The following is a 27937-nucleotide window of genomic DNA, read 5'->3' as shown; positions in this document are numbered from 1 at the left end:
TAGAAAATTTAACAAGTTTTTGTTTTCGGGGTTTTTGTTTTCGGGAAAGACCAATTAACTTGCCATTTCAGTTGAATTGTGATGAATGAAAATGATTGTACGGTAAGCTTATACTGATGCATGTTTTTATAATACATGGCTATATTTCGATAAAATAATATGGTTGGCTGTAACATTGATCCATCCATCTATCTAGTTATTTATTTCTTCTTTTTTTTTGGTGAAAAAAAAGATTTAATTTGTATTAACTAGATTCCATAATAATGATGATGATACAAAAAAAAAATTCTATTTACTATGCTTTGTCGATAATAAAAATTTTTCAATAATAACATTCTGATTCTATAATTTCAACAAGAATGAATGAAGAATATTTTTCATTCATTCATTTTTTTTTCATTATCCATGAATAAATTTAATTTTTGTTTGAGCATGATAATAATGATATTGGTGGATAAATTGTCATCAATGTGAAAAGTTGCTGAAAGATTCATTTCATTCCATTTTTTATTTATTCTCATATAATGAAAAGTCAACTTTTATATATATTCCACTTTTTTTTACTTCTATTTCTAAATGAGAAAAAAAAATTCAGTGTATATTTTCTCCACATTCATACATTTGAAATTTGCATTCATACTGAGAAAAAGAATTATATATTCAGTTTGAATAATAGAAAAGCAAACTAAATGAATGAAGTAAAAGTGAGGGTTGTGTTATCAAAAAAAAGGTTTTTAATTAAAAATTAAGTTGTATCCGTTTTTGTATTTTACGGTCAAAATCGACGTCGACGATGAAAGAGAGAGAGAGAGAGAGAAGGAAAAATTCACATAATCACAAAATGAAAGAATAAAACAAAATGTGCATGAAATTCTCTATATCAGCGTTTCCCAAACTATTTCGGCCGAAGACCAGTATTAGCAGCAAAATTTTTCAGTTGACCACTTTTGTTTCAGAAAAACATAAAAATAAAAATTAGTGATTGGGCAATTGTCGAAAAAGCATTTTAGTCAAGAGAAATACGAATTTTAAGTGAAATTTTTATTTTGTTTATCATCGATGCAGTCCTCGTTGCACTTTGGAATTATGCAAAAAAAAACAACGACAAATTTCAATGACAATTTCCTACATGAGAAGATATGAAAATAGAAAAAAAAATTTCTTTAACAGTAAACATTATGGAATAAAAAAAAATTCAACCATCTAAGATACAGTATACGACCATAGAATATAAGAATAATAAAATTTATATTAATTAACCAGGTTTTTCCATCATCATTTCTATTTTGGTTTTGTTTCATCGTGCAAAGCGAAAAAAATGTTATTCGTTGAAAAAAAATTGTAGTTGTTTTTTTCTGATACTCTTATATAATTAAATTTATCATTATCAAAAGTCAGATGATGTCGTTTTGTGTGTGGGTGTGAGTGTGAAAAAAAATCTACTCTCTTAATGTCGTTATATTCTCAAAGAATTGATGATGATGATGATGATGATGATGGTGGTGGTGAGAATGGTGAAAAACAAAAACTAAAAACAACCAAAAAAAAAAAAAAAAAATCACCATCATCTATTAAATAACTTTTATTATTAGAATTCGTAAGGGCCATATCATTGTCATTTGCAATGATCAATATAAATAAAAATAAATTCTATGTATTGGCAATTATTATTTTTTGTATCATTTGTTAATGTTCAACAAATACACGATTTATCTATGAGACGAAAACAAAACAAAAAAAAATTTTTGGTAACAAAATGATGATAATGAAAATAATTTCAAAACAAAATGTGAAACAACAACAACAACAACAAAAGAAATCAAAATAAATAGACATGAAAACATTTTGACTTGACAAAAATGATAATAATAATAATAATAATAATACTGCTACTAAGGGGGAAAAAAACTCGAACTTTTCCAAATTCTCTGCACTACATTATTCGTTTATATTGAAAGTTTATTAACATTAAACGAAAAATACGAAAATTAGATGGCAACCAAAAAAAAAAAAAAAAAAAATCAGTCAATGAACAAGTAGGCAAGATAAAATAATGACGGTTAATTAAATTCTTCATGCCCAAGTTTTTGTTGTTGTTGTTGCTTCACCAACAACAAACAATGGCTCTTTTTTTTGCCTGATTTTGTTTCGTGGGTTTTCAAATACTTTTCTTATGAACAGGAGATTCCACTTTTATACTTTTATTAAACAATAATGACAACAACAATCACCATCAATGAAACATTGACAAACATAAATACAAACACACACACACACACACACACACAAAAAACAAAATATACCAGACCAATCGACCGACAAACAAATGACAAGAAAAAATTCAAGAAATGTCATTCTGAAATAAAAAAAAACCTAAGAAATGAAAACATATATCAAAACAATTCACTTCAAAAACGATTCAAGTGTAACAATGTAACGGATTCTCTCTCTCTCGCTTTTTTTTTGGTAGGACTTAAATAAACAATATTTTCTCCCATTATTATTATTATTATTATTATTTGTCCCAATATATGTGATATATGTTGAACGTTACACATGCATATCACATCACATCAAGTGTGTTTCAAGCGGAAAACGGTTTCATCAATTTTGACCCCCATCACCATCACCATCACCATCACTACCACCCATAGCTTTTTAACATAAGAGCAACAAAAAAAAGAACCATAGTTATTATACAGTTTCTCAGTTTTGTTTGTTACGTTAGATTAGATTTTATTCCAAAAACTAAAAAAAAAAAGAAAAAATAAATAAATTAAAGCAGTATTATAAATAAAAGCACAAAAGAAAAACAACAAAATTGGCAAATAAAAAACAAGACCAGTATATATAAAACAACATTCAACAAACAACAACAACAACGACATGAATGAATAAAAATAAAAAAAAAGAATAACAACAATAAAAACAACCAAAATTGTGAAGAATTTTTCCATATGAAAAACGAAGCCAATTACACACGTGTTTCAGCATTGTTCGTAGCTTGTCATTTGTTTTCAAAATTTTTCTTTTCTATCTATGAATAAAATTTGACGGAGAAACAAAAATATGAAAGAATTTCAATCAGAGAGGTAAAATTTGTTCAAGCGTGATTCATCGAATGAAAAGAAATTTGATTAAAATGATTTTGTTGTTGTTGTTGTTGGTAGCTAGTTAAGTTTGTTGTGGTTTTTCTTTGCCTATTTATTCATAATTCTATTCAACAGGAAGAGTTGACGAGAGAAAAAAAAGAATAAAACCAGAATAAAAATAAAATCATGACATTTTTCAGAAAAAAATTTAAGAATAAAAAAAACAACATCCATTGTTGATCGTTTCCTCGGTCTGAGAACGGTTGGTGGATGTCATATGCACACACGCAAACAAGACTGAAAATAACCTGAAAATCGTGCCAGGTTTACCGATCAAATACCGTCAAAAAAAAATAAATAAATAATAAAAAGAAGCACAAAAGAATGTTGTTTTTTTTTGAATTTACAAAGAATGTTCGTGTGTGTGTGTGTGTGTGTGTGTGCGTGTTTGTAGTGAGATTTTCCATTTGACAGTTAATTAACGAGATTTCGATTCGTTTATCATACTGTATGCAGAACATTTACCAATGATTTTGATGTAAATCAAAAAGACAATCAAAATATCATGAATATTGTCAATAACATGAATCAATGATAGCAGATACGAATTGACAATTTAAATGGAATTACTACCATCATCATCAACAACAACGTTGTAAAACAACATTTGTTAATCGAATGCAGATTCGATGAATAAATAATAAATTTCAACAGAAATTCATTACTACTATTCAATTCGATTTTGTTGTGCATTTGAAAATCATTTTATTTGAATGCATGAAAATGCCAAAAAAAAAATGGCAAACTTGATTACTTGATTCGTCCAGGCCGTAGAGATAGGAAAAAAATCGTCATGAATGGAAAAGATAACAAGTTTATCAAACCTAAATTTGAAAAAAAATAGAATTCGAATATAAATTTTTTCATTTGATTCATGATAATTACATTAAAACCATCGAAATAATGAATGGAATAATTCTTTTGTGATTAGGATAGAAAATCTGTATGTGAAAATAAATGTCAATATATAAATTGGATGAGTCAAAAAAAAAGAACAATCAATAGAACAAAAAAATAAATAAATATATATCCCACATGTAAAAATTTATGGGCTTCAAATCATTCACAAATTTCAAAGTTATGTTTTTCAATTTCAATGTATATGAATATGTCAAATTTTGGGCAATGAATTGCGCATGCTAAAAAATTTTTGAGCTATTTTGTTTCTCAAAAAAATCTACTTTAGTTTAAAATAGCACTTTTGAAGTCTACAAATTTTTACATGAGAAATTTTATTATTGTTCTGCTGTTATCCAATTCTTTTTTTCTGGACCAAACTTGGTTGGCCAACTTGATCACACACACACACACACACATACACCTAAATATAATCCTAATTTTATTTGCATAAACTTTTCTCTTCAAATGTATCCATCTCTCGTTTCAAAATTGCATTTCAAAACAACAACAACAACAAAAAAATTGTTTGTTTGAATTTTTCTATAGTAAATGTTTCAATGCAAAATTGACGATTTCATTTGATTCGGAACGTGATAATTAAAAAGTTCTAAATCTGATTTACTTATTCACTTTCATTGTTAGTGAAGATGTGCGACGAGCGAGCCAAAATAAACGAACCGATAATGGAGATAATGTGAATGAAAGCATCGTCCATGTTAATGGAAAAAAAAACAGAAAGTATACGAATATAAAAGAAATTTCCGGTGACCGAATTTGAGCCTTGGAAAAAAAATCCGCTAAACATTGCTGATACTAAATTATCAGATATATCAGAGCTGAGGTGGTTGCAAAAATGTCGAGTTTTTTTCCGTAAAAACGATAACGATTCATTCACATTTACAATCAATTGTCAGAATTGATGGCAATCCATTGAATAAAAATGATTATCATGGAAGAATGAATTGTATGTTTTATACCAACAAATGGAATTAACATAATAAATGTGAATTTTATTGGGATAATAAATATGGATTATTATTATACGATCAAGCATCAAGAATCGTTTGTAATAGGAATCTCTGAAAAAAAACATTGTTAGTGTAAACGGCACCAAATAGACAAGAAAAATTGGTCCTATTTGCCATTCTTAGTCTTTATTGTCGTTCATTTCAAAAAAAAAACAATAACAACAAAAAAAAACAACAACAAAAGTTGATGCTTGCTTGATTTTGATCATTCTTTTAGTTCGAATGTTGATTCTTGTGTTCTTTATCCGTTCTTTTGTTTGACTTTCCATATAATATCCAAATAGTTCAACCAATGGCCAATAAATGTTGATGTTTTTGTTGTTGTTGTTGTTCGTATCTCTCATCTCACATTAGCTGTGTCGCTGTTAATGATCATGATCACAAGTCAACCAGAAGATTGATCGAAATTGAAATGATTAGAGACAAGTTTAGATAATGCACACCAACATATACATTGCTTCAGTATTACTAATACTTATACAAACAAAATACAACTGACAAGAACAAAGACAAAGACAACGGCAACGACAACGACAATGACGACGACTATGAACATGTTAACATCAATATTCACTCGTGCTTATGTGTCATTCTTTTTTTTTATTCTTCTTCATATACATATCTATGTAATGTTGAATCCAACAAACAAAAACAGAATTCCAGGAACATGATTCTATCTGTGTATATTATATAAATGACAATGTAATCATTCTTAATCGTGCCAATTTTTCTCGATTATTCAACACTTCACAATTTTCGTCATCATTCAAAACAAAATTACTAATAACAAATAAAAACGAATAGAAAAAATAAATAACATCAACATCCATTCAAGTTATTTGGCGAGGCAATGTTGTTCATTGTAATTAAAAAACGAAAAAAAAATATACATCCATTCTTGAACACGGCTAAAACAAACAAACAAACGAAAAAAAATGGATAATATGGATATAAACAATAACATCAAAATCATCATCCATTCAATTGATTCGTCCATTCTGAAAGCAATCATCCACTGGATGGAAAAAAAGAAAGAAGAAAAAAAACAAAATACGAAACGACGACATCAACCAGAATGAACCAGAAAAAAAAATTTATATTAATACTGGAAGAAGGTATTAAAATTGAAGACACGTTCTATTTTGAACCTGAATCTATTCCAGTAGTAGTTTCTACAATGACATGAATTGGATTCTTTTTTTCTTGTGTGTGTGTGTATGTGTGTGTGTATGTGGATAAACAACAAGAAGAATCATGGATGGATGGATGGACCAAATAGATGGATGAATGAATAAAAATGGCCAAAGAATGAAGATTGAATGAAGAATTTAGACAACAGAAATAAAGAATATAAAATAGATCGGTCTTTTCTTGATTCTCACGTCTTCATTTTCTCTCTCTCTCTCTCTTTATTTCTCGATTCTATATTGTCTTACATTTCTATTTTGTCTTTTGAAAACACAAGGCTTTTTTCGATCACAGAAATAATTTCTGTCCATTCGATATTATTATTATTGTTGTTCTTCGTTTTTTTTCCATTTTTTCGCAACAATGTTTCATGTCTCATTTTGTTTTATGTGTGTGTGTGTATGTCACCGGACCATGTGGATAATTTCCAATCAATCCACATCCTTATAGTAAGATGAAATTTGATATTTGAACAGAAAAATGATTTCTACATTCTTTACATTATTTAGTACAAAAATTGTATGGTCCAAATTTCTTATGATCTCTATTTGACTTTTTTTTTATTTGGCTCATTATTATGTTATTCTGGAATGAAAGCAAGATTGGATAAGAATCAAAAAAAAAAAAAAAAACAGCATAGGATAAAACTTCTTCGATAATGGTATTATCATTATAGAGCTATTATTACGTTTACACTATTAAGTTTCTAATACAAAAGCAAAAAAAAAAATAATCATCATTTATATTGACTTCTGTCATTCATTTCATTTTATTTAAATTGCATTTTATTATTTTGGCAATTGTCATTGTTGTTTTTTAGCTGCTGCTGCTGCTGTAAAATTCCGTTCAAGCGAAGAATCATTCATTCATTCATTCATCAAAATCTAATTCAATTTGATTATATGAAATAATAATTGCTCAAGCCCAGGTACGCGTATTCAAATCTAAAATTACAAACACCAGAGTGATATAGTAGAATAAAATGGTTTTCCTTCCATTGAATCGATTTCCTTTTGCAAACAAAACATTCTCTTCATTCCATCAATTTTGATCAGTTTTGTTGCTATTTTTTTTTGCATTCACATGACAAACGGAACACTGAAAAAAAATTTCATATTCATTTTTTTCAAGAGAAATATAATATTTTTCTTTTTATTATTGGGGGCGTATTTGTGTGTGTGTGCGTGTCGAAATTGATGAAAATAAAAATTGGTCTAGATTTTGGTCGGGATCTGGTTTGTGAATGCAGTCCTGTTTCTGTACACTGTGTGTTTGCTTCTGCAAATGTGGCGGTTACTTGGTTAGCATTTAGTTTTGTATATTCGTTTGACAATTCTTGGGAAACTTTTTTCATTTCAATTTTTTTTGTTGTTTCTTTTTGCTGTAAAAAAAATAAAAGAAAATAATGAGATTGAACTTGGCTTTTCAAAAAAATAAAAAATCTTTTACTTTAACTTTTATTTTCAAGCATCTTTTGATTGGTTTTTTTTTCATCAACAAAAACAACAACAACAACAACAAAAAATGATGATGAATTTTATGTTTGACAAAATTTTTGTTTTGTTTTGTTTTTTTTTGTTGCAAAATTTTTTCCTACAATCAAAATAGACTGTGTATTGTGAAATGTTTGAGCTGAAACATCATCACATGACAATGAGAAGAAAACAATGAAAAAAAGAATTCAACATTATCAGTAAGAACCAGTAGTAGTGGTGGTGTATTCTACATTCATCATTTGAAAATTTAATGAATGTAAAGAAATTACGTCGAAACTGAAGACTCACTGTAGCTGTTGATGAACGCAAAAAAAAACCAAAATTGACAACAGAATTTGGCATGAAATCCAAGTATTTTAATATTTGAACTAATTTTTATTCTCTCGTATTATAGCGAGAAAAAAAAATTTACCATATCATCATTTTAATTAAAGAAAATTCTTTTATTTGAAATTTTTTTTTTCAGTTTAACGATAATCAAAAATTTTTTTTTTGTTTTGTTTGTTTTCGTGAATCGATTCATGTTGTAAGGTTTATGTGTGTGTCATTTGTGTGATAGAATGAAGTGTTCAAGGCATTTGGATTTTACAATTTCTTTTCTTCATAAAAAAAAAATTTAAATATAAAATTAAATAAAACAATTTGGACCTAGCAAATGGATTTTTGATATTTCATCATCATCATCATCATCTTTCAAAACTAGAAAAATAGATGAAACAAAAAAAATTCTGTTTGAATTTTTTTTTTGATGAAAATAAAGAATTTCTCATGAAAATAAATATAATAATTTTGACATTTCTTTTTTTTAGTTTTGAATTTTTTTTTTGTAAATGTATATGGAAAATAATCGAATATATATTATAATTCACCATAATAATAATAATAAATATATATATGATAACAAATTTTGTTGATCAGAGAGAAAAAAATGTAGTAATTCAATTTCAAGAAAAAAAAGAGGCTAGACATGTGTTTATCATTTTGATTTTATTGTGTGTGTTTGTTTGTTTGTTTATGGATGTGTTTTGGTTGTTATTATTGTTCCGTTTGCACTTTAAAATGGAAAAAAAAAATTTAATTGGTCTCTATGATTTAAAATTTGATGATGATGATGTCTGTGTGTGTGTGTGTGTGTGTGTTTTGCTTGACTATTGTTGTTGATGTGTGGTGTTTTTAAAATGAAAATGGTGTGAGTGTATATTTTGGGTCAAACAAAAAAAATGTGTATAGAAAGTAAATTGATTTGATAAATATAACTATTTTGTATTTTCAAAATTTGAAATTAAAGAAAAGAGAGAGAAAGAAAAAAAACATAGAGTATGAGAAATAAACTACTGCACTGAAACAAATAATAATGATATCGATGAATTTTTTTTTGTTTGTTTGTTTGTTTTATATATTAAAAAAAAAAAAAATAAAAGAGAAAAACATCACAATTTGTAGGTGTGTGTGTGTGTCCATTGTAAGTGTTTACATGATGAGTATAATAATTTTTTTTTTCATTTGTTTTTTATCATGTTTTTTTTTGTCTTTGATGATGATGATGATGATGATGAGCCCAAATAAGGTGGGAGGCAAGATATATTTTTTTTTTTTTTTAAAAATTATTAATAGAATAGAATAAGAATATAACTTGTTTCAAATTCAACAAACAAAAAAAAAAGAATTTTTTTTTTCTTAAAAGTGATAAGAAGATTTAATACAATTTTTTTTTGTGTGTGTGTGTGTATGTATGTGTGTAAGCATATGCATGTTTATTATTAAGTGACTGCATTCAACGTAGGTGCATCCATAATATTTGTGGGTGTTTGTATCTGTGTACCACACATCCCAGATTCCCGAATCATAATTAATGTTTGTGTGTAATGAACTAATGAAAGAATAAAAATTTAAAAAAAAAATGATGATGATTCTTAAGTGCTGGTGATGATGATGATGATGATGATGATGGCGATGATTGTATTCATCACATATATAATCCATTCATTCAACCAAGAATATAAATGATACATCTGTGATGTGGATAACGAACGGATCCCGGGATCAAAAAAAAAATTTATATTGATCAGTTTTCCATGGAAGCAAATAGCCCAAAAACAGATGCAGTACCATATATTCGATTTCAATCTCTTAAATGTGAAGGTAGAAACAAAATTTGTTGGCAACACAATAAAACAATGACCAAAATGAATGGAGAGATACAAAAAAAATGTACAAAGGTAGAGCGATGCAAAATAGAAAAAAAAACATAAATCGGTCAAAGAAAAACATTGGCCAATGAAAAGTGTAAGAAATATATGGTTTTTTTTGTTCATATTCTGAGAATATATAAATTGTGTGTGTGTGTGTGTGTTATTGAATCACATCATTAGATTATCATTCGATTATTGATGTCGAGATATGAGATGCAGAAAAGCGAAAAAGAGAAAAAACAAATAACGATACGATTTTTCTAATAATAAGATTGGCCACTTAAATTTTTTTTTTGTTGTTTTTTATATGATTTTTTGAAGAAAAAGATTCAGGTTATTGAACAACAATTGGTTCAATTTTCTAATGTGTGTTTGTGTCTGAATCATCATGTTAGTGTATTGATTATAATTATTTTGAAACAAAAAATATATATTTGGACTAGTTTAGGGCCCTATACTTTTAGTAGGGTAGTAGATTATGGAAAAACCGAGAAAAACAGTGAGAAAGGAATATGCAAAATCTTTTTTGTGAGGGGTGAATTATATGGAAATATATGAAGAATGCGTATTAATTTGAACACATCAAAATTCTTTGATGTAAAAAACACTGTATAGGCAATTGAGTTGTTGCTATGGTTGTAATTTCTTTTGCTGTTGTTTTGTTGTTGTTGTTGTTGTTGAAACTCTTCATGTAAATTTAGCGACATTTTGAGAAAAAAAATGGGCATCAGGAAAGGCACATATTCGAATATCAATCTTGAATGATAGTATTCAATTTCCATGATGATGATGATCATATTCTTCCGCCGAAATTAAGACAGCAAGATGATGATGAAAATGAAGGCGAGTAAGAGATAAAGATAGGGAAGATTCGAGGCAAAAAATGGATTGATTGATTTTGCTTAGAAAATTGGCGTGAGTAGTTTAAAAGGCCGCCCATAAAAAAATTCTTGAAGAATCTTGTCATGGTTATGTATAAAATTCGAGTTCCGATGAACGTTTATGTCGTCACCGTCATCATCATCATCGATGAAAACTTTTATTCTACGCTTCTATGTATGACAGTGTTTAATAAAGAAAAAACTTTTTTCGCAAAAGATTTATTCATTTTTTCTTGCTCTTGGAAGACGACCAAAACGAAGAATTCTAATCTTACATAAAAATAATTCAGTATCTTCATTTGGGTTAGAAAGAAACAGAAAGAGAGATGATGGATGGATAAAAATATTGGGCCAAAAAGAAAAAGTTGCAAATAGTAAAAAAAATGAGAAAAATCGTGGGAGAACTTCGAATGATGAAAGAATATTATGAACCAAATGGATCAAGCAAGCAAGCGTTTTAGTTCCAACACAAAAAAATAATAATGATAATTAATTGTATAACGGTAAAATAATGATGATGATGACAATAGTGATCGTATTTTCTTTTTTTTATGAACCGAATCATTTTTCGCGATAACTTTTGATAGTAACCGATTCTTATTCAATGATAAAAGCCGATGTTGCATAAGATGAGATGATTTTCTCACCAAAAAGATTTACAATAATGATTGTCAGAAAAAATATTCTTCTATTGATGTTTATTTTGTGGAAGAATTTTCAGTGTTTGAAGTTGCAGCGGTCGTTCCAGTTGCACTTTGTGTTTCTGCTAATTTTTTTGGCTTTGAAGCAACGATAGCAGCGAATGATGTTGGTGAATTGACGGGTGCTGCTTGTGGTGTCATTGGCACTGATTTAATATTATTCGTCTGTAAATTATTGGATTGCCGCATTGGCTGTTTGGCATTTATATTGCTTGATGTTCTTGATTGATCACCATTCTTACCAACAATAGCATCTTTGACTGGTTTGTTTGATCCAATGTTACTTTTAGATGACTGTGTTCTATAAATAAGCGTAATAGATTTGATTAGTGGTGAATTTTAAAAAATTGAAAATTTTACCTATTATCTTGTTTTGAGAACTGATGCTTATTTTCATCACCAATCATCGTATTCTGATGCCTCCTATTCAAATTTTTACCCACAAAAACATTTCCATTGCCATCACCTTTTTTCTTGTTGGACGAAGAATTTTGTTGTTGTTCTTGCTGAAAATTTCGCACATATTCTTCACGTTTAGTCCTATTTTGAGTTTCACGTTGAGCTATTGTTTCTGCCTAAATGTTGAAATCAATAAATTAAACAAAAAACAATTCAAAACACACAACATACGTCTAATCTAAAATCGTCAACACTCTTATAATTGTCGAGTTTTTGAAGCAGGAATGGATCCACTAAAGATTCGATTGAACACCAATTTTTATAATATTTACGGAATGCCCAGAATTTTTCCAACCCGTATAATTCACCTAAATGTCAACGAAAATTAAATGTGAGCAAATTGCGGCCAGCCATTGACATCAAATATAGTCATAGATTGAATTTAAAAAAGCTCTGGAAACTTCTTTCTCATCCATTCATTACAAAACACATCAATTTGAAATCATCAATTAAATGTGTTTCGAGTAGTAAAATGATAGATGAACTAATTAGATATCATTATTCCTACTAACCTGCATCGACATCTTTAATTGTTTCCTTTTGGAAATCATTAAACAAATCAGATCGGAAATGTTTTTCCAATCCATACGAATAGAATCTGAATAAACATTCCAGACCATATCGAAAGCCTACTTGTGCATCTTCATTTGCTAATCGGCGAAATTCTTCATACATATTGCGATTAAAAAATTCGCGCAAAAAGAATGACCAAAATCGATATAAGGTAAACATTTCTTGGCTCTGACCAATACCTAATAATTAAAAAAATTATAAATAATTGTTTTATTTGAGAAGGATACTTACCAAGTTGTTTTCGTTCTTTGATACACCTTAAACGATATTTATGGTAGACAAATTGAGTGAATCCATTCTCTTTCAGTAAGGCATGAGATGGATGTTCAAACTTTGGCAGTGATTGAGGAGTAGAACCAAGACTAGTTGACAATATGGAAACTGAACCAGTGTTTGTCTGATGGGATTGCATGTTGGTTGTATTTGAAATGATGACATTTTTATCATCTTTATTACCATCAGAATTCATGCCCAATGTGGCATCAGCATTCATCGAAGCAGTTTCATGATCACGAACATCTAATAACCAACCAACATGTGGTTCTATCGGTGGATTGCTTGAATGTCTTGTTTTTTGTTTACGTGGCGTACCGGCTGGAAGAAGTTCATGAGGCTCTGGGGCTAGATAGAAACGAGGATTTGGAGATTTCCGTTGCAATGATTTGGCTGATTGTTGAAGCTCTTCTGCCGATAATGTATGATCTCCAGTGGTGGTATATACTTCATCCAATTTGATATCATCATTCAATGTGGGAGGTGGTGGCGGTGGTGTCGAATAAGCATTTTCCTTTTTATCTTTAGGAGATCCGGAATAAAGTTCAAAATCTTCACGAGAAATGTACCCCAACGTTTTATGCTGCTTAGTATTAGATCCTTGATGGTTTAGTAATAGATTTTGTTCATAATGAAATAAACCATCATCGATTATCTTTGCCATCTCTTGGGTCATCTTGACTCGAGTGGTCCAATCACCAGTTCGATCATTCAATTGGTTACCTTTGCGGCTTTGTGTAACCAATATGATTTTTTTCAAATCTTGATCACTAATTTCATCATAATCATCATAATCAGAGTAATCAATGTATGTTTTTCGACGACCAGTTAGTTGAAATTCCTCAGCATCATGAACATCTTCGTCCAATAAAAAAGGTAAATCTTCTTTGGTTGTTAATCGATTTATTGTTTTACAATTTGAAGATGATTGATGAGATGAATGTTCATTTGATTTATTGGCACGAGATTTGTTCTTTTTCGAACGTACTGGTTTCCAATCTTCAATTTCATTTGCCACCGACACAGAGGTTGATGCAGTCACATTAACATTATCACTATTGCTGTTTGCATTCACATAAGCTGTTTCACGATTTTGTGAATCTATTGAACTGCTTTTGGCATCACCATCAGGGCTATTCACTAAAAATTAAATGATCCAGATAAAACATTCATAATTAAAAGAATGAAATCATATGACAATACGAACCTTGTTTAGATTTATCACAATTAGCTATTTCAACAACGGATGGTTCTGCATTAGAAGACAAAGATTGAGAATCGGTATTATTGCCAGAGACAGGTGTTGTTGTTGGGACAGCAGAACCATCCATAGTAGCTGAAGAGCTGATGACCGAGGCCAAATGTATCTGAGATTGATTCCTGATCACTTGTTTTTGCTGTTGTATTTCATCCTCATTCGATTGTGTATCGGCGGTTGTGGAAGAAGAGTTTGTTGTCTGTTGTGATTGAGCAATATTGGTTACATGAATAGAATTGACATCACTAGTTGATTGATCATCATTGGCTACAGCAAACTTGGTGTTTTGGTGGATCACCATCACTGCTATTTTTTACATGCGATGGACAACTACTGTTATTATTTACAATATCAAAATCATTATTGCCACTTTTGATCTCGACATCCTGATGATTAGCAATATTTTCTGGACTTTGTTGATGTGATTTCAAGTTTGCCGCTGCCATGACCATTGCTGGATGAATTGCAGTAGTAGCCGCAGCACTAAGATTATCCAACTATATTGAAATCAAATTATTGACAGAAAAAAAATGAATGATTATTAGCTAGAATCATCTTGTTTGGCATTCATCTTACAATTGGCCATTTCTGTGGATCATTGCGTGTTCTCACTTTGATCCCATCAGCAACTTCGATAGTTGTTGAATTAGCTAATGCTTCAACGACCAAAGTAACATCCTGTGTCAATGCTTGAACACGATGGAATGAAGCAATCAAAGAAATGGGCAAAAATCCCTGTTCATCCATTTTACGTCGAAGAAAAAAATCTCTTTGAAGATTTTCCTCGGAAAAATAATATTCAATTTGTGAACGTAACATTTCCTTAATACCATCCGGGCCATAAACAAAAGGAGTATTGTAATAATATGATGGTGGTAAAAATGCCGCTGTAGGTGCAGGTGCTGTTGATAATCCGGCTGAAAGTGGTGAATTCATATCCGGCCGTATATTTTGTGCAGGAAAATCATAAGCAGTATATTGAGGATAAGCAGCAGCATATTCTTCCGGATGAATGCTAGGGGCTGTAACACCATTACCAACAGCAGCAACAGTATTAGTGACTACAGATGGCTGCGGTGGCGGCATCGTTGCCGTGACAGTAGTTCCAGGAAGTACACCAACATTACCATTGGTTTGTTGATGAACAATAGCTGCAGTCGGATTCACAACTGGACCGGTAGATTCATTAGACATTTGTGAACGACTTCGATTAAGAATACGGCCAGCACCCATTAATCCACCACCACGTGATCTTCCACGCATTCCACCATTAGGATTACGTCTTGTATATAATGGTACCGATAATGGAGGCTGTTGTTGAACATTCAATGGGTGATGATGATGTTGTTGGTGTTGGTGTTGTTGTTGATGCGAATGTTGATGAGGCGGATGCGAATGATGAGAATATTGATGGTGTGAATCGTTAGGATTATTACCGCTAACAGCATTACCACTACCAGATATTATATTCTTTTTTTTATTGTTATGATTGTTGGTATTATTATTATGATTGGAGTTTGCATTCGGATTCGAAGATGATGTTGATGATGAATCAATTATTTCAGATTGAGCATTAGATTTATTCATGTTATTACTGTTGCTAATTGAACTAGATGTATTGGAGGGACCAACTTTACTACCATTAGCATTTCCAATACCATAACGATGATTATCTTCATTGTTATTGCTATTGTTTACATTTGAAACAGCAACAGTATTCGTACCAGTTGCATTTCCAGGACCACGACTACCAGCATTACCACCATTACCAGTTCCACGTTCACCTCGTCTTTGAGATCGATTGCGAGAAAAATTCCCGTTTCCGCCACCATTGCCACTATTATAACGGCCACCACCTCCAGCAGCACCGGATTTATATTCATGATCAGTATATCCATTTATTCCGTTATATTCACCAACAGAATAATAATCATTGGTTTTACTGACAATTTTTCCACGTAATTTGGCTGGTGGTGTGCCAATAATACCATCCAATGGTACCCATTTCTTTTGTCCTGTTTACAAAATAAAAAAAAAATTTAATTAAAAATCAATTGATTGCTCATCAACTTTTTGTTGTTTTTCTACAAATAAATAAATCAGATTAAAAGCAGCCATAAAAAATTTTCGGCATGGTTTGAAACTAAGACGGTAATTCCGTGTTTTCATCATAAGGATTTCATTTCTATAAATGTGAATGCGATGCAATAGAAAAAACTCACCTTTCTTTTTGTGTTTATTTTTATCGGAAGTCAATGTACTACTATCTAAACCTTGACCAGATGAAATTAAATTGGCATCTTTCGATGATGTAGTTGAACCATCGTCTAAACATTCATCTTGAATCGGTGACGATTGTACAACGCTAATACCATTTGGTAACGACGAATTATTGCTCAATTTTCGATTATCGTTGCTATTTTGTGTGTTTGCTGGTTGCGATGACGAAGACGATAAAGTTTTAGCCAATGTTTTGGATTCAAAATTTTGAGCAATTATATTAGGCGATGATGGTGTTGACAATGGTGACGATGATGAAACAACTTCATTGTTGTTATTCTGATTGGTACTATTAATGACCATCGTTTCACCGGCAGAGTTACGTTTAGAATTCAATGAAAGCTTAAAATTAACAAAAACAAACATTATAATTATATGATGAATTAAATTAAGATGCAATAATACCTCGTTCACTTCGTTTAATGAAGGCCAATCCTCACTATAATTTAAATTGTACTCATCCTAAATTGAAAAAAATACAAAAAATTTATTCAATTATTAAGGATATATCAATAAAATAGATTAACATACTTTTTGATTATTTGAGGCATTATTCGTACAGCTACTATTGTTATTGACAATAGAATTTGATGCAGAATTCGATCCATTTTTAATTGACCATTTATTATTATTTACCCCTGATGTTGATGTTGTTGTCACTGTTGTGGTTGTACAGACAGTTGTGTTGGTACTTGTGGAAGAAATAGGCATCACTGATGATGATGATGATGATATTGTAGTTGTTGTTGATAATGGAATAACGTTTTTATTGTTACCTATTTTTTCGTTTCAGAACACACGTATCAAAACAAAACAAAAATCATTATTATAAACAATACTCATTTAAAATTATGTATTTTTCTATATGAATGAACGTGTGTGTGTGTGCAATGTTTGTGTGTTCAAGTGAGAGCATTTAGTCTCTCAATATTTTTCAACATTTGTTTATTTTGCTCGAATTTCTCTTTTTCCTCATAATTGATTCATTTAATTTTTTTTCTTCATGTTCTCGAACACGAGAGAAAAGCTCTTTTCACAACATCCATTCCTTTTTTTCATGTATTTGATCATGACAAAGTCAACGAAAAAAAACAAAACAAAAAACAACAACATTTGACTCAATTCATAGTCAATATGCGAATATTTAAAGGCAAAAAAAAAATGAAACATTGATTGTTGGTTGACATTAAGGTTAGAAACTTTGTGAAAAAAAAGACCTATTCATTTCCAAACAAAAAGAAAAAATAAACTCACATGAACATGAACAAACATATACCAGAAATCGAATCAAGCAAGAAAAAAAAATAAAACAACTATATATTTCTGAATATATATGTTTTCAACAGTCTAAAATAAATCCATGAAATTCAATTGACTTCATCAAAAAAAAAAAAAAAAAAATTCCATTTGAAACATTAGCCTTTTGAGCATTAAAATGTCGTGGCAGAATTTTTGTTTCGTTTTCATCATCATCATCATCAAACATATCAAGCTAATAGTTTAAAGTGAAAAAAAAATTAAAGAAATCCTAAATTGTTTGTAATGATGATGGAAAAAAATCTTTTTTTCCAATCATAGTCAAACAACAACTGAAGTTAACAAGGCCTAACTCGAACAAAATATATTAGCTTGTCGGTGGAAATATAACCATAAAAAAAATGGTTAAATAAATTTAATGATGAATTCTGATGATGATATGAGAATGTGATAAATATATCATTTCATTCATTGTCACACACAGACAAACATAAATACATTATATAACACATTGCATTTTTTTTCTGGGAGTCATAGTAGATTCATTCCCCGATGGCTGTGATGAATCTTTATATAAATGTCGAATGAGAAAAAAAAACTTTCGGGAATCACATCAACATTATCATCATCAATCCAACAACAATGTAAACCTAAACCCGAACATACAAACACAAAAATAGATCCTTTTCAAAAACATAAATTGCATAGAAATATATAACAAGACGAATTAAGAATGATGATGATAAAGTCGTCATATAGGAACGTAAAGTAGAAAGACAAATGATAAAATTTAAAGACAAAAACTCAAATAGTAGATGGATAATGGGTGGTAGAAGCAAAAAGAAAACAAAAAAGCCAATTATGGATATAATGGTAAAAGATGTTTGGTAATACAGAATTTGTTTGAAGATGATGATCAACAAACATCATACACACACACACACACACACAAAGGTTTAAAGATCTAATTCGCTAGTTGAATTTGATAATTGTTCCATTTAATTATTATTATAATATATAAAACACATCTGACAATATATTAACAACAATAAATGTGAACAAAACATCAACAAACTAAACACCAACAAAATATTCATCATAGAATTAAGTCGGCCAAACAAAAAAAAAATTCAATACAGCAACACACACACACTACACAAAAACAACAAAAAGAAATTGCACTTTTTTACAATCACATTCAATTGATACACAGAATGAAATATGCAACAAAAAAAGCAGACAAGAAATAAATACCATTCCAGATCAAATGATCATCATCAATAATAAATACAATATAAATATATACAAATGTAAGAATGTCGAAAATTCTATTTTCCTGAAACACGGAACTCCAAATCATCAACAATTAAAAATGGATGAAATCAAAACATCATCAATAGAACCATCATCAACCAAGAACAAACAAAAAAACAGCCGACATTAGTGAATGCCTTTTGCTTCTTCTTGGATTTGTTGGTTAATTTTTCTTTTCGTCTTCATTTTTTTTCAATATATCATCCATTTATTTCAAAAAAAAATTGACTCAACAGCGACTTATGGATGATGATGATTGCGATGATCAAGGCTCCCAAATCAAATACCACATTAACAAACAGAGCAGCAAAGCATTCCCCGTAAACACACACACACACACAAACATTGCACGAAAACTTGGAAACAAATATCCAAATCGTTTCATTTCTCTCTCTTCTTTGCTATCTTTTTTATATTATATATTTTTATACACTTATTGCTCGATGTTTTCTATTTATTTGTCGTATTAATGTATTTTTTTTCAAAATTGTTGCTCTTGTCTGTCTACATTTTCTCATCATAAAATATACTTTCAATTTTCTAAATTTTTTTTTCTGATTTTGATATATATTTATCTCTATATAGCTAAAACATTTTTTCGTTCATTCACAAGCATTCAACAAAACATTATTATCATGATAATATTTATATGCATAAAATTTTTGCCGATTGCTTGGTAATTTGTACAACACACAAATAAAGACAATCATCATCATCATTCGTTATAATACAGGACATTTTCGTGTTGATCTATCTTCATTAGAGAATAGTTTTTTGTTTAAATGTCTGTTCATCTATTATCAATTATTGATCGGAAATAAATTTCAATATTGTATTCTTTTCAAAAAAAAAAATTCTAAATTTAATAATTTCCTTTCTAGCATGATGATAAATTCATCTCAAAAGTGCAACAGATTGAATCACGCTATTTATGTTGCAACAAATTTTAATTTTTTATATTGCTTATGCAAGCAACATTTACATTGCAGTGCAATTCTACCACTACCATAAAAACAAACCCACACACACACACTTTCATTAGCATTTCCTCTGCACAAAGAAAAAACACACGAAAAAATGGATCTGTTCATAAAAGATAGGACACAGGACAACATGTGACCATGCGGTTTTTTCCTTAAGCTCACGTAATGTTCATAGAATCATCATTTTGTACTATTTTTTTGGGTCAATTTAATGTCATGATGCTTTCAGGTCATTATACACATACCGTTGTTATGCGTATTATTCAACAAAGTTTTAGTATTGGTAGTTTGGCAATTGTTGGCTGATGTTGTCGATGATGGTTGTTGTGATGGCGGTATTAAAGATGGCGATGGGGCCGTTTGATTATATGATTTAGCCACAAGTTTTCCAGGTGAACTGATCCAGGCATTTGGGACAACAGTGGTCGTTTGCAATTGTGACTGTATCAGATGATTATTATGATGTTCTAATGACGATGATGTACCATAACCATTATGGATAATTACATTATCATTTGCTCCGGTCGGTGTTGATGATTTCTGAGCTTTATTGTTGTTATCGATACAATCGCTATCTAATTTGTTGCTATCGGTGATGTTGTTACTATTGTTGATGGCAGTTGTTGTCGTGGTCGTTTTTTCATTGGTCAGCTTTGGATAATCCAACGTTGATTCAATATTGGATGATAATTCAGCGGATTTAATTGATGATGATGATGACAAATCACCATTTTCCAAATTGATATTATTATGGCCATGATTTATCTTCATACAATCTATGGCTGTTGTTGCTTGTTTATTAGCATTGGTTTTGATTGTTGTGACAGGATTCGTTACTGAATTGCTGGTGTTATTCGTATGGTTGCTGTTTGTAGTTGTCGTTACCGGGGCTGGCATCTTGTTATCGTTGTCTTCAGTTAACTTCATTATAATATTCATTCAAAATTCTTTTCCAATCAATCAACACACACACACCAACAAACACTTCCAATCTAATGGGCCAAATCACACATACACACCAATTTTCAGAAAAATATGAATTTTTTCTTGCTAATGTACAACAAACATATATTTACAAAAGATTGATGAATAAACAAGCTCGAAATACGTTACGATTGTACTTTATCGGTTCCAGGTTTGAATTCAGTAGATATCTTTTTTTTGTACAAACAAATAAACAGAGATATAGTCCAAATTTTCAAATGATGGTGCCTATTGGAAAAAAAAGAGAATGGAATTTAATAATTTTGCCAAAAATGATTGAGGGAAATGATCAAACATTCGATGATTTGGCAGATCAGACAAAAAATAAAATTAGGATTTCAATAAGTCCTCAATACACGCACACACACACACACACATACTCTCAAATACACATCATTAACTGTCTCAAGTGGATCATTTAATGTTCATTGTTTTTCAATTAAATTTAAAATTTGATGGGATATCAAAAAAAAAAAAAAATTAAGAGGAAAAAAACAATAGAAAAATCGATATAACAATTGAAATCAATTTCCTATTTCATAAGTATATTTTGGAATTTTTATCTATTTACCTTATAACATTAGATTTTCACCATTTCAATCGGATTTGTGAATATTCTTTCGCACACACAACACATATATAATAGACACATACATAAAAAGGACAATCATCGAATGTCTGGCTTGTTGATTGCTCTGTCTTTGTCTCAACTAAAAATATAGAGGAATGAGAGATGAATTTAATGAAAATATATGAATGATGATGATAATGATGAATATATATGGTGACTTTATGATGATAAACTACCGAAATATCGGCGTAAAAATGATTCGTGTGTGTTTGTATCTGATTTTTGGCTGATTATATTGTGATTCTCAAAAATAAATTTAAAAAAAATGACACCAACAACACTAAGAGAAAAATAAAAATCGAATGAGATGGATGAATAATTTTTTTTTGCTTCTTTCCTTTATGGAAAAATATCTATCTCATTCGTGTTCACAAAATGTACAAACATCGAAAAAAAACAAAAAAAAAAAAAAAAAAAATCACACCGACAAAACGACAATCTGCCACCACCACCACCACTATACCACAACAACATCATCACCAACGAATGATCACCACCAGATAGTATTAAAAAAATGACGATAAAAAAAACCGAAACAACATTTGTGTATGTGTGTGTGTGTGCGATGATAGTGGTGATGGAGAATATTTTCGTAAATGTGAAAAAGATGTATATTTTAATATCGAACTGAGTGTGTGATTAAGAAAACACACAACACAAGCCAACACAGCAATAAGAAAAAAAACCAAAAAAAAAAATTATTAAAGGAAAAATAAAAATCTAGCACTCATCATCATCGTCGTCGTCTACATACTCAATTTACAAACGCGTTTTTAGAATCGAACACAAACCAAACCATCATCAAGATACACAGACACACACATAATTTGGACATGGAAAAAAAACGCGTTGTCGATGTCAATGATGATGATGATGATAACTAGAAATTTTGTTGTTGTTGTTGTTGCTGCTGTCGACGTGTGTGTGTGTGTGTGTGTGTGTGTGTGTGTGTGTGTGTTTTTTGTGCATGTGTTTGCTCTTCATCATCATTTTCATAGTTTTTTATTTTTTTTTCATAAAATTAAATACCACTACCTTTTGAGAAGGAATAGCATAAAAATATGTTTTGTAAAGAACATAAAAGAAGCAGTAAAAATTTCAATGTATCAAACAAATTATTGTAACAACAACCAATTATATATACTACTACCTTTAATGATGGTAGTAGTATCATTAAAGGCTCAATCATCATTGGTTCCAGATATCCTTTTCACAATATATATATTATTCGAATTCAAGTTTCCCGTGGTAAAAATACAAGCATGCTGTTTGAAAATAAAAACGTTTATCCGGGATACAAACACCATGCATGCCAAATGTTTTTTTTTTTTGTTGGAACTAACCGCGTGGTTTTATTATACAACAACTGTCATATTAGATTTATATCTAACAGGTCTTCTTGTTGTTATCTAATAAAAAATATATCGAGAACATGCATAATAAAAAATAAAATTTCAAATTGATCTAATGAACATTTTCTTTTCCTATTGGCACAATAAAATCAGAATAAGAAACACAATTAATAATCCTTTAGTCATAATATTTTGAATGATCATAATAATTCTTTTTATTATTATTATTATGCAACAAGATAATATTCTTGAAAAACCTGATTCACACACTCTCGATAGACAGGGGGGAAGAAAAGGATTATTATTATATGATAATATATAAAAGCCTAAAGCCAATCAATTATTTAAAACAAAAAAAAACTAGTCGTATACAACAACAACATGTCTTTGAACCCTCTACTTACAATTCTGTGCCAAAGAAATGAATTTCAAATCTAATCGTAAAGAATTCAATTTTTTTTCTGCCAATATCGAAAATGAACTAAAACTATAAAGCAAAAAAAATACAAAACGGAAATCCTCATCCTCCAGAGAAATATTGAATGCCATGTGTAAAATAAATCAATAAAAGTTGCATCAATTTCATGATGATTTAATTTAATCCAACAAAATCACACACAAATACAAAATGAAATAAAAATCTATAGAGATTAAACTTACGGAAATTTAATTGTTTTCACTTCCTTTAGGAATATTCCAAATGAAAATTAACCAAATGAAATTGAGAAGTAATAATGGAGAGATCATTTGATTGAATAAATTCCAGGATGGTTGTTAGAAATTAAAAAAACCACAACACACAACTGTTTATACACACAAAAACAAATTAGGATCACAATTTTTTCAAAAACACAATGATCCAATCGAATCATAAACAATTTATTATCCGAACCTGGAATTCCAATGAAAAAAATTGTAGAAAAATACACAAGGGCCAACACGTTGCCATAATATCATCATCATCGTCAAACACACGCACCACCATCATTCTTCCCATCCAAAATCATTCTCCACTCTATATTGTTCACAATGCCGTGTATGCATACATGGCAAGAAAATCGAATTCAATCAGACAGCTATAGTCTTCAGCTTCCAACACATGCAACAAAAAAAAAACCATGTTGAATACCAAATAACCAAACGATGATATTGTGCAAATGTGGTTTGCTGCTGCGCACCGTAATACACATAAAAAATAAAGGTACACGTTTAAAAAAAAATCCAAAGATTGATTTTGAAATACACATGCGTAAAAGAAAGAATCTTTAATATCATATTGTATCCGCTGCATACATGACAATGTGTGTGTGTGTGTGCACAAATAATATATTTACCATTCAAATTATATCAGGAAAAAAAAATCCAATCATCAAATCATCATCATGATAAATGATGGACATAAATATTGGCCGTTCATAAACGATAGGATCTTATAATGAAAATGTATATTTCCGGTAAATAATATCATGATTATCATCATAAAATTTCCTAGAATGTTTGAATAAATCAAAAAAAGATAAGACATTCAGCCGTATTATCACCATTTAATAAAATATATTTAATGATGATGATGATGACTACATGGTGTTCAAAGAATTAACAACAAATATCAATTAAGTAGAAATAGTTCATCACATAAACAAAACATCAAATAAGAAATGAATATATTTTTGTTGTTGTCATTGCTTGTTTAGCATTTTCAAATTTATATTTGAAAACTGACAACGGTCAAAATAATGAAAAGACAACAACAACAACAACAACAACAAAACTCGACAAACTACAAGCATGAAAAAATTCGAAAACAAGTTCATAAAAAGTCATTAAAAAAAAGTTTTTTTTTCAAAAAATCAAGTTCCAAGATTTCATGTTTTCATATTTCAACACCATGAGAATAATGATGATGATGATGATGATGATGATGAATTTTGTAGTTTGAGTTCAATACAATTCGTTTTTCAAGTCTATTTTGTTTATTTGATGTTTAATTGAACGAAAATGGAATTAAAATGAAATCAAAATAATAATCGATATCAAATGATAATGAAACAGAAATTATATACAAAACATCCAATAATAAAGATCAATAGTAGCCTTAAGTTTTCTACAGTGCATAGATTTTTTTGTTTGTTCAAATGGATCGATTTAGATTGTCGATATCTTGTTGTTGAAAACAATTTTTATGTTTTTGTTTCGTTTACCTGACAAGGTAAAAAAAAATTTGTTTTTTTCCCTACAATTTTATTTGTGTAATCTCTCTCCCATTGACAAAATTAATCTACACCTACATCTAAAATTGTTCAATTTAGAAATGATTTTATCTATAAACACAAATCAGGAAAAGGATCTTAGAACCTGTTGTTGAGACTATCGATTTTATCGTTTGGATTTTTGAAAGAAAAAACAATACAAACTCAAACTCAATTTCGATAAGATTTTGATTGTGATTGAAGAGATCAATCAATCACAATTAAAATTTGACGAATATAACAACACATTGTGAACATTATGATTCATATGAATAAAAATTACCTGAATAAAAATAAAGATGAATGAATGATCGATGATTATGATGATGCTGATAGGCTTTCAAATAGACCAATTTGATGAAATAGTAATTCAAAAAAAAAAAAAAATGAAAATCACAATCTATTTTGTTTGAATAAAATTAAACTCGTTTAAGCGATTGGTAGAGTTCAAATAATCATCACAGTTCAGTATTATCAAGTTCAGATCATAATGAAAAAAAATGATGATAATGATGAGGTATATCTGAAGTTTGTGGTATGTATAATAACGGATTTATGAATGATGTAATATAATGATTTTAAATTGGAAAGACTGATGAATTGAAGGATTTCAAATGTTTTCAATGATTTAGTGTTTCTTGATTAGCCAAATGACAACAAAAAAAAAAACAACCAAACGAAAAACAAATGGCAAATAAATTGTGAAAAAAAATTGTATCTCTATCTGTTATTGGAGTATGAATGTTTTGAATAAATGTAACAAATTGAAGATTTTTTTAATGTCAAAATAATCTACTAAGTGTTGATTGTGATACAATAAAGATGATGATGATGATGATGATGATGGTGGTGGTAGTGATAGTCGATGAATATAAAGATTATATTGATACAGATGTAAATTATTATTATCCATTAATTCGAATCAATCAATATATATGATAAATGAAATTTTTTGAACAAAGAATATGACGATGTTGATGGCAATATTTTTTTCATTCGATGTAATAGAAAAAAAACCATAAAAAACCAACAATAATGTACGATGATTGATTGATCGTGATCAATGGGAATTTGAAATGAATGGTGTTGATTCACTTATCGATTGGCTTGAATATAAAAAAAAGAAATAGTTTACACATACAACAAATTGTAATATGTAAGAATGCGACAATTATTTATCATTCATTCCAATAATTGATTTACATTCAATTTCATTCAACACACACACACACATAAACAGACACAGGTACAAACAGACAGAAGAAACAGATCAGAAAAAATCGATTGATTCATCGACGCCACAGTAAATACACACACACACACAAACATACAGCAATCCGGTGGTTGATGATTGTCGTCGTCTATGATAATGATGATGACGATGATAATGATAAGATGAGGGACAAAAATAAGCAATTATAGAGCCAAACGAATGATAGTGAATGTGCGAGAGAGAAATGGAAATCCTCAAGATGCTAGATTGGGGAAAAAAAGAAAGAAAGAGGATATAATGAGATCAAAGAAAAGACAAAAAAAAGATAAGTAAATTATGGTCTGTTTTTATTTCTGGCGTTAATAATTTCTGAAACCTGTTGAATCAAATTGAATACGTGAATTAATTCAAAGAATTAAATTCTACGAAAATTTTATTCAACAAATAAAAAATGATTGATATCGTTTTTTTGTTTTTGTTGTTTTTTTTAAATGATAACCCAATAATGATGATGTACATAGTACGCGTGGAATAGTTGGAATCGGAAATTTTTATTTTTATTTTTCCTTTTCTCACTTTTCTATACCATTTAAAGATTATCAAATCATATAATATCAGATAATGTACGTGTATATATCCCAATAATATCAATTAACAATTGTTATTATGTATGTATACGATTTATTGAAAACAGACATGTGCATATCATTCATACAAATGGTAAAATCAAGGTTCGTTCGATTATTAGCTCTTATAAAGGTATAGGAGATTGATTGATTAATATATAAAATAGAATAGACACACAAATATGGCAGCTTGATTATATATTGTTTTTTTGTCTTGTTGTTGTTGTTGTTGTTGTTGATGATGGTGAAATCGATAATAATAACTATATGGAAAGATGATTGGAAAATCCAACAAAATTAAAAAACAAAAGGATACAGATTGTATGAAATGTGGCAGTGCTATACATGAACAAACATTTTATTTTATTTTTGAAATGATGATATAATTTCTGGTAGAATGATTCACTTTCATTTCAAATTGCTGCTCTTCGATTTGATAGGAATTTTTCTTCTGAACTTTTGTTTGTCCTTTAAATTTAAATGAAATTCTTTTTCATTTCTATGTTCGTTTGTTCATCTAACAGAATTGAATGAAAAAATCACAAGACAAAATATTACAAATACCAGAAAGAGAGCACAAACATACACACACACACACACACACACACACAGGATAGAATCATCTACCGAAATGAGCGAAAACAAAAAAAAATTCTCATTTTTTTTTGGTTTTGATTCGTGTGCCCTAATAGTTGTGAATGATGTTTTGTTTGCCTTTTTGTTTATATCAATTATCATTATATACACATTTTCGGGTATAACGGTAAAAAAAAACTTTGACTAGTTACGTTGTTCATAGTGGAAGCAACGACAAAAATAATGATGACTCCCGGGATCAGATATATCAGTTTGCGTCGACGCCGATGATTTCAATCGAAATTTATGCTTGTTGTACTTGTGTCTTATTATCAATTTCATTTATATATAGATTAAATGTTCGAAGCCTG

General features: G+C 29.5%; 1 protein-coding gene across 1 annotated transcript; it reads right to left on the bottom strand.

Annotated features, from left to right (window-relative positions):
- Positions 1–8559: 8559 nt before the first annotated feature.
- larp (La related protein) lies at positions 8560–22404 on the bottom strand. Its single transcript, XM_075735934.1, is given in 13 exon segments — positions 8560–11839; positions 11899–12113; positions 12169–12305; positions 12510–12749; positions 12802–13983; positions 14042–14394; positions 14396–14598; positions 14678–16116; positions 16324–16723; positions 16787–16843; positions 16913–17157; positions 20181–21147; positions 21491–22404. Coding segments are annotated over 12 exon segments (5469 nt in total). The 5' UTR covers positions 20875–21147; positions 21491–22404; the 3' UTR covers positions 8560–11535.
- Between the last annotated feature and the right edge of the window lie 5533 nt (positions 22405–27937).

This window comes from Dermatophagoides farinae, chromosome 2 (genome assembly GCF_024713945.1).
Source record: "Dermatophagoides farinae isolate YC_2012a chromosome 2, ASM2471394v1, whole genome shotgun sequence".
NCBI lineage: Eukaryota > Metazoa > Arthropoda > Arachnida > Sarcoptiformes > Pyroglyphidae > Dermatophagoides > Dermatophagoides farinae.
The sequence above is the reverse complement of the archived record's forward strand: the minus strand, read 5'-3'. Positions and strand labels throughout refer to the sequence as shown.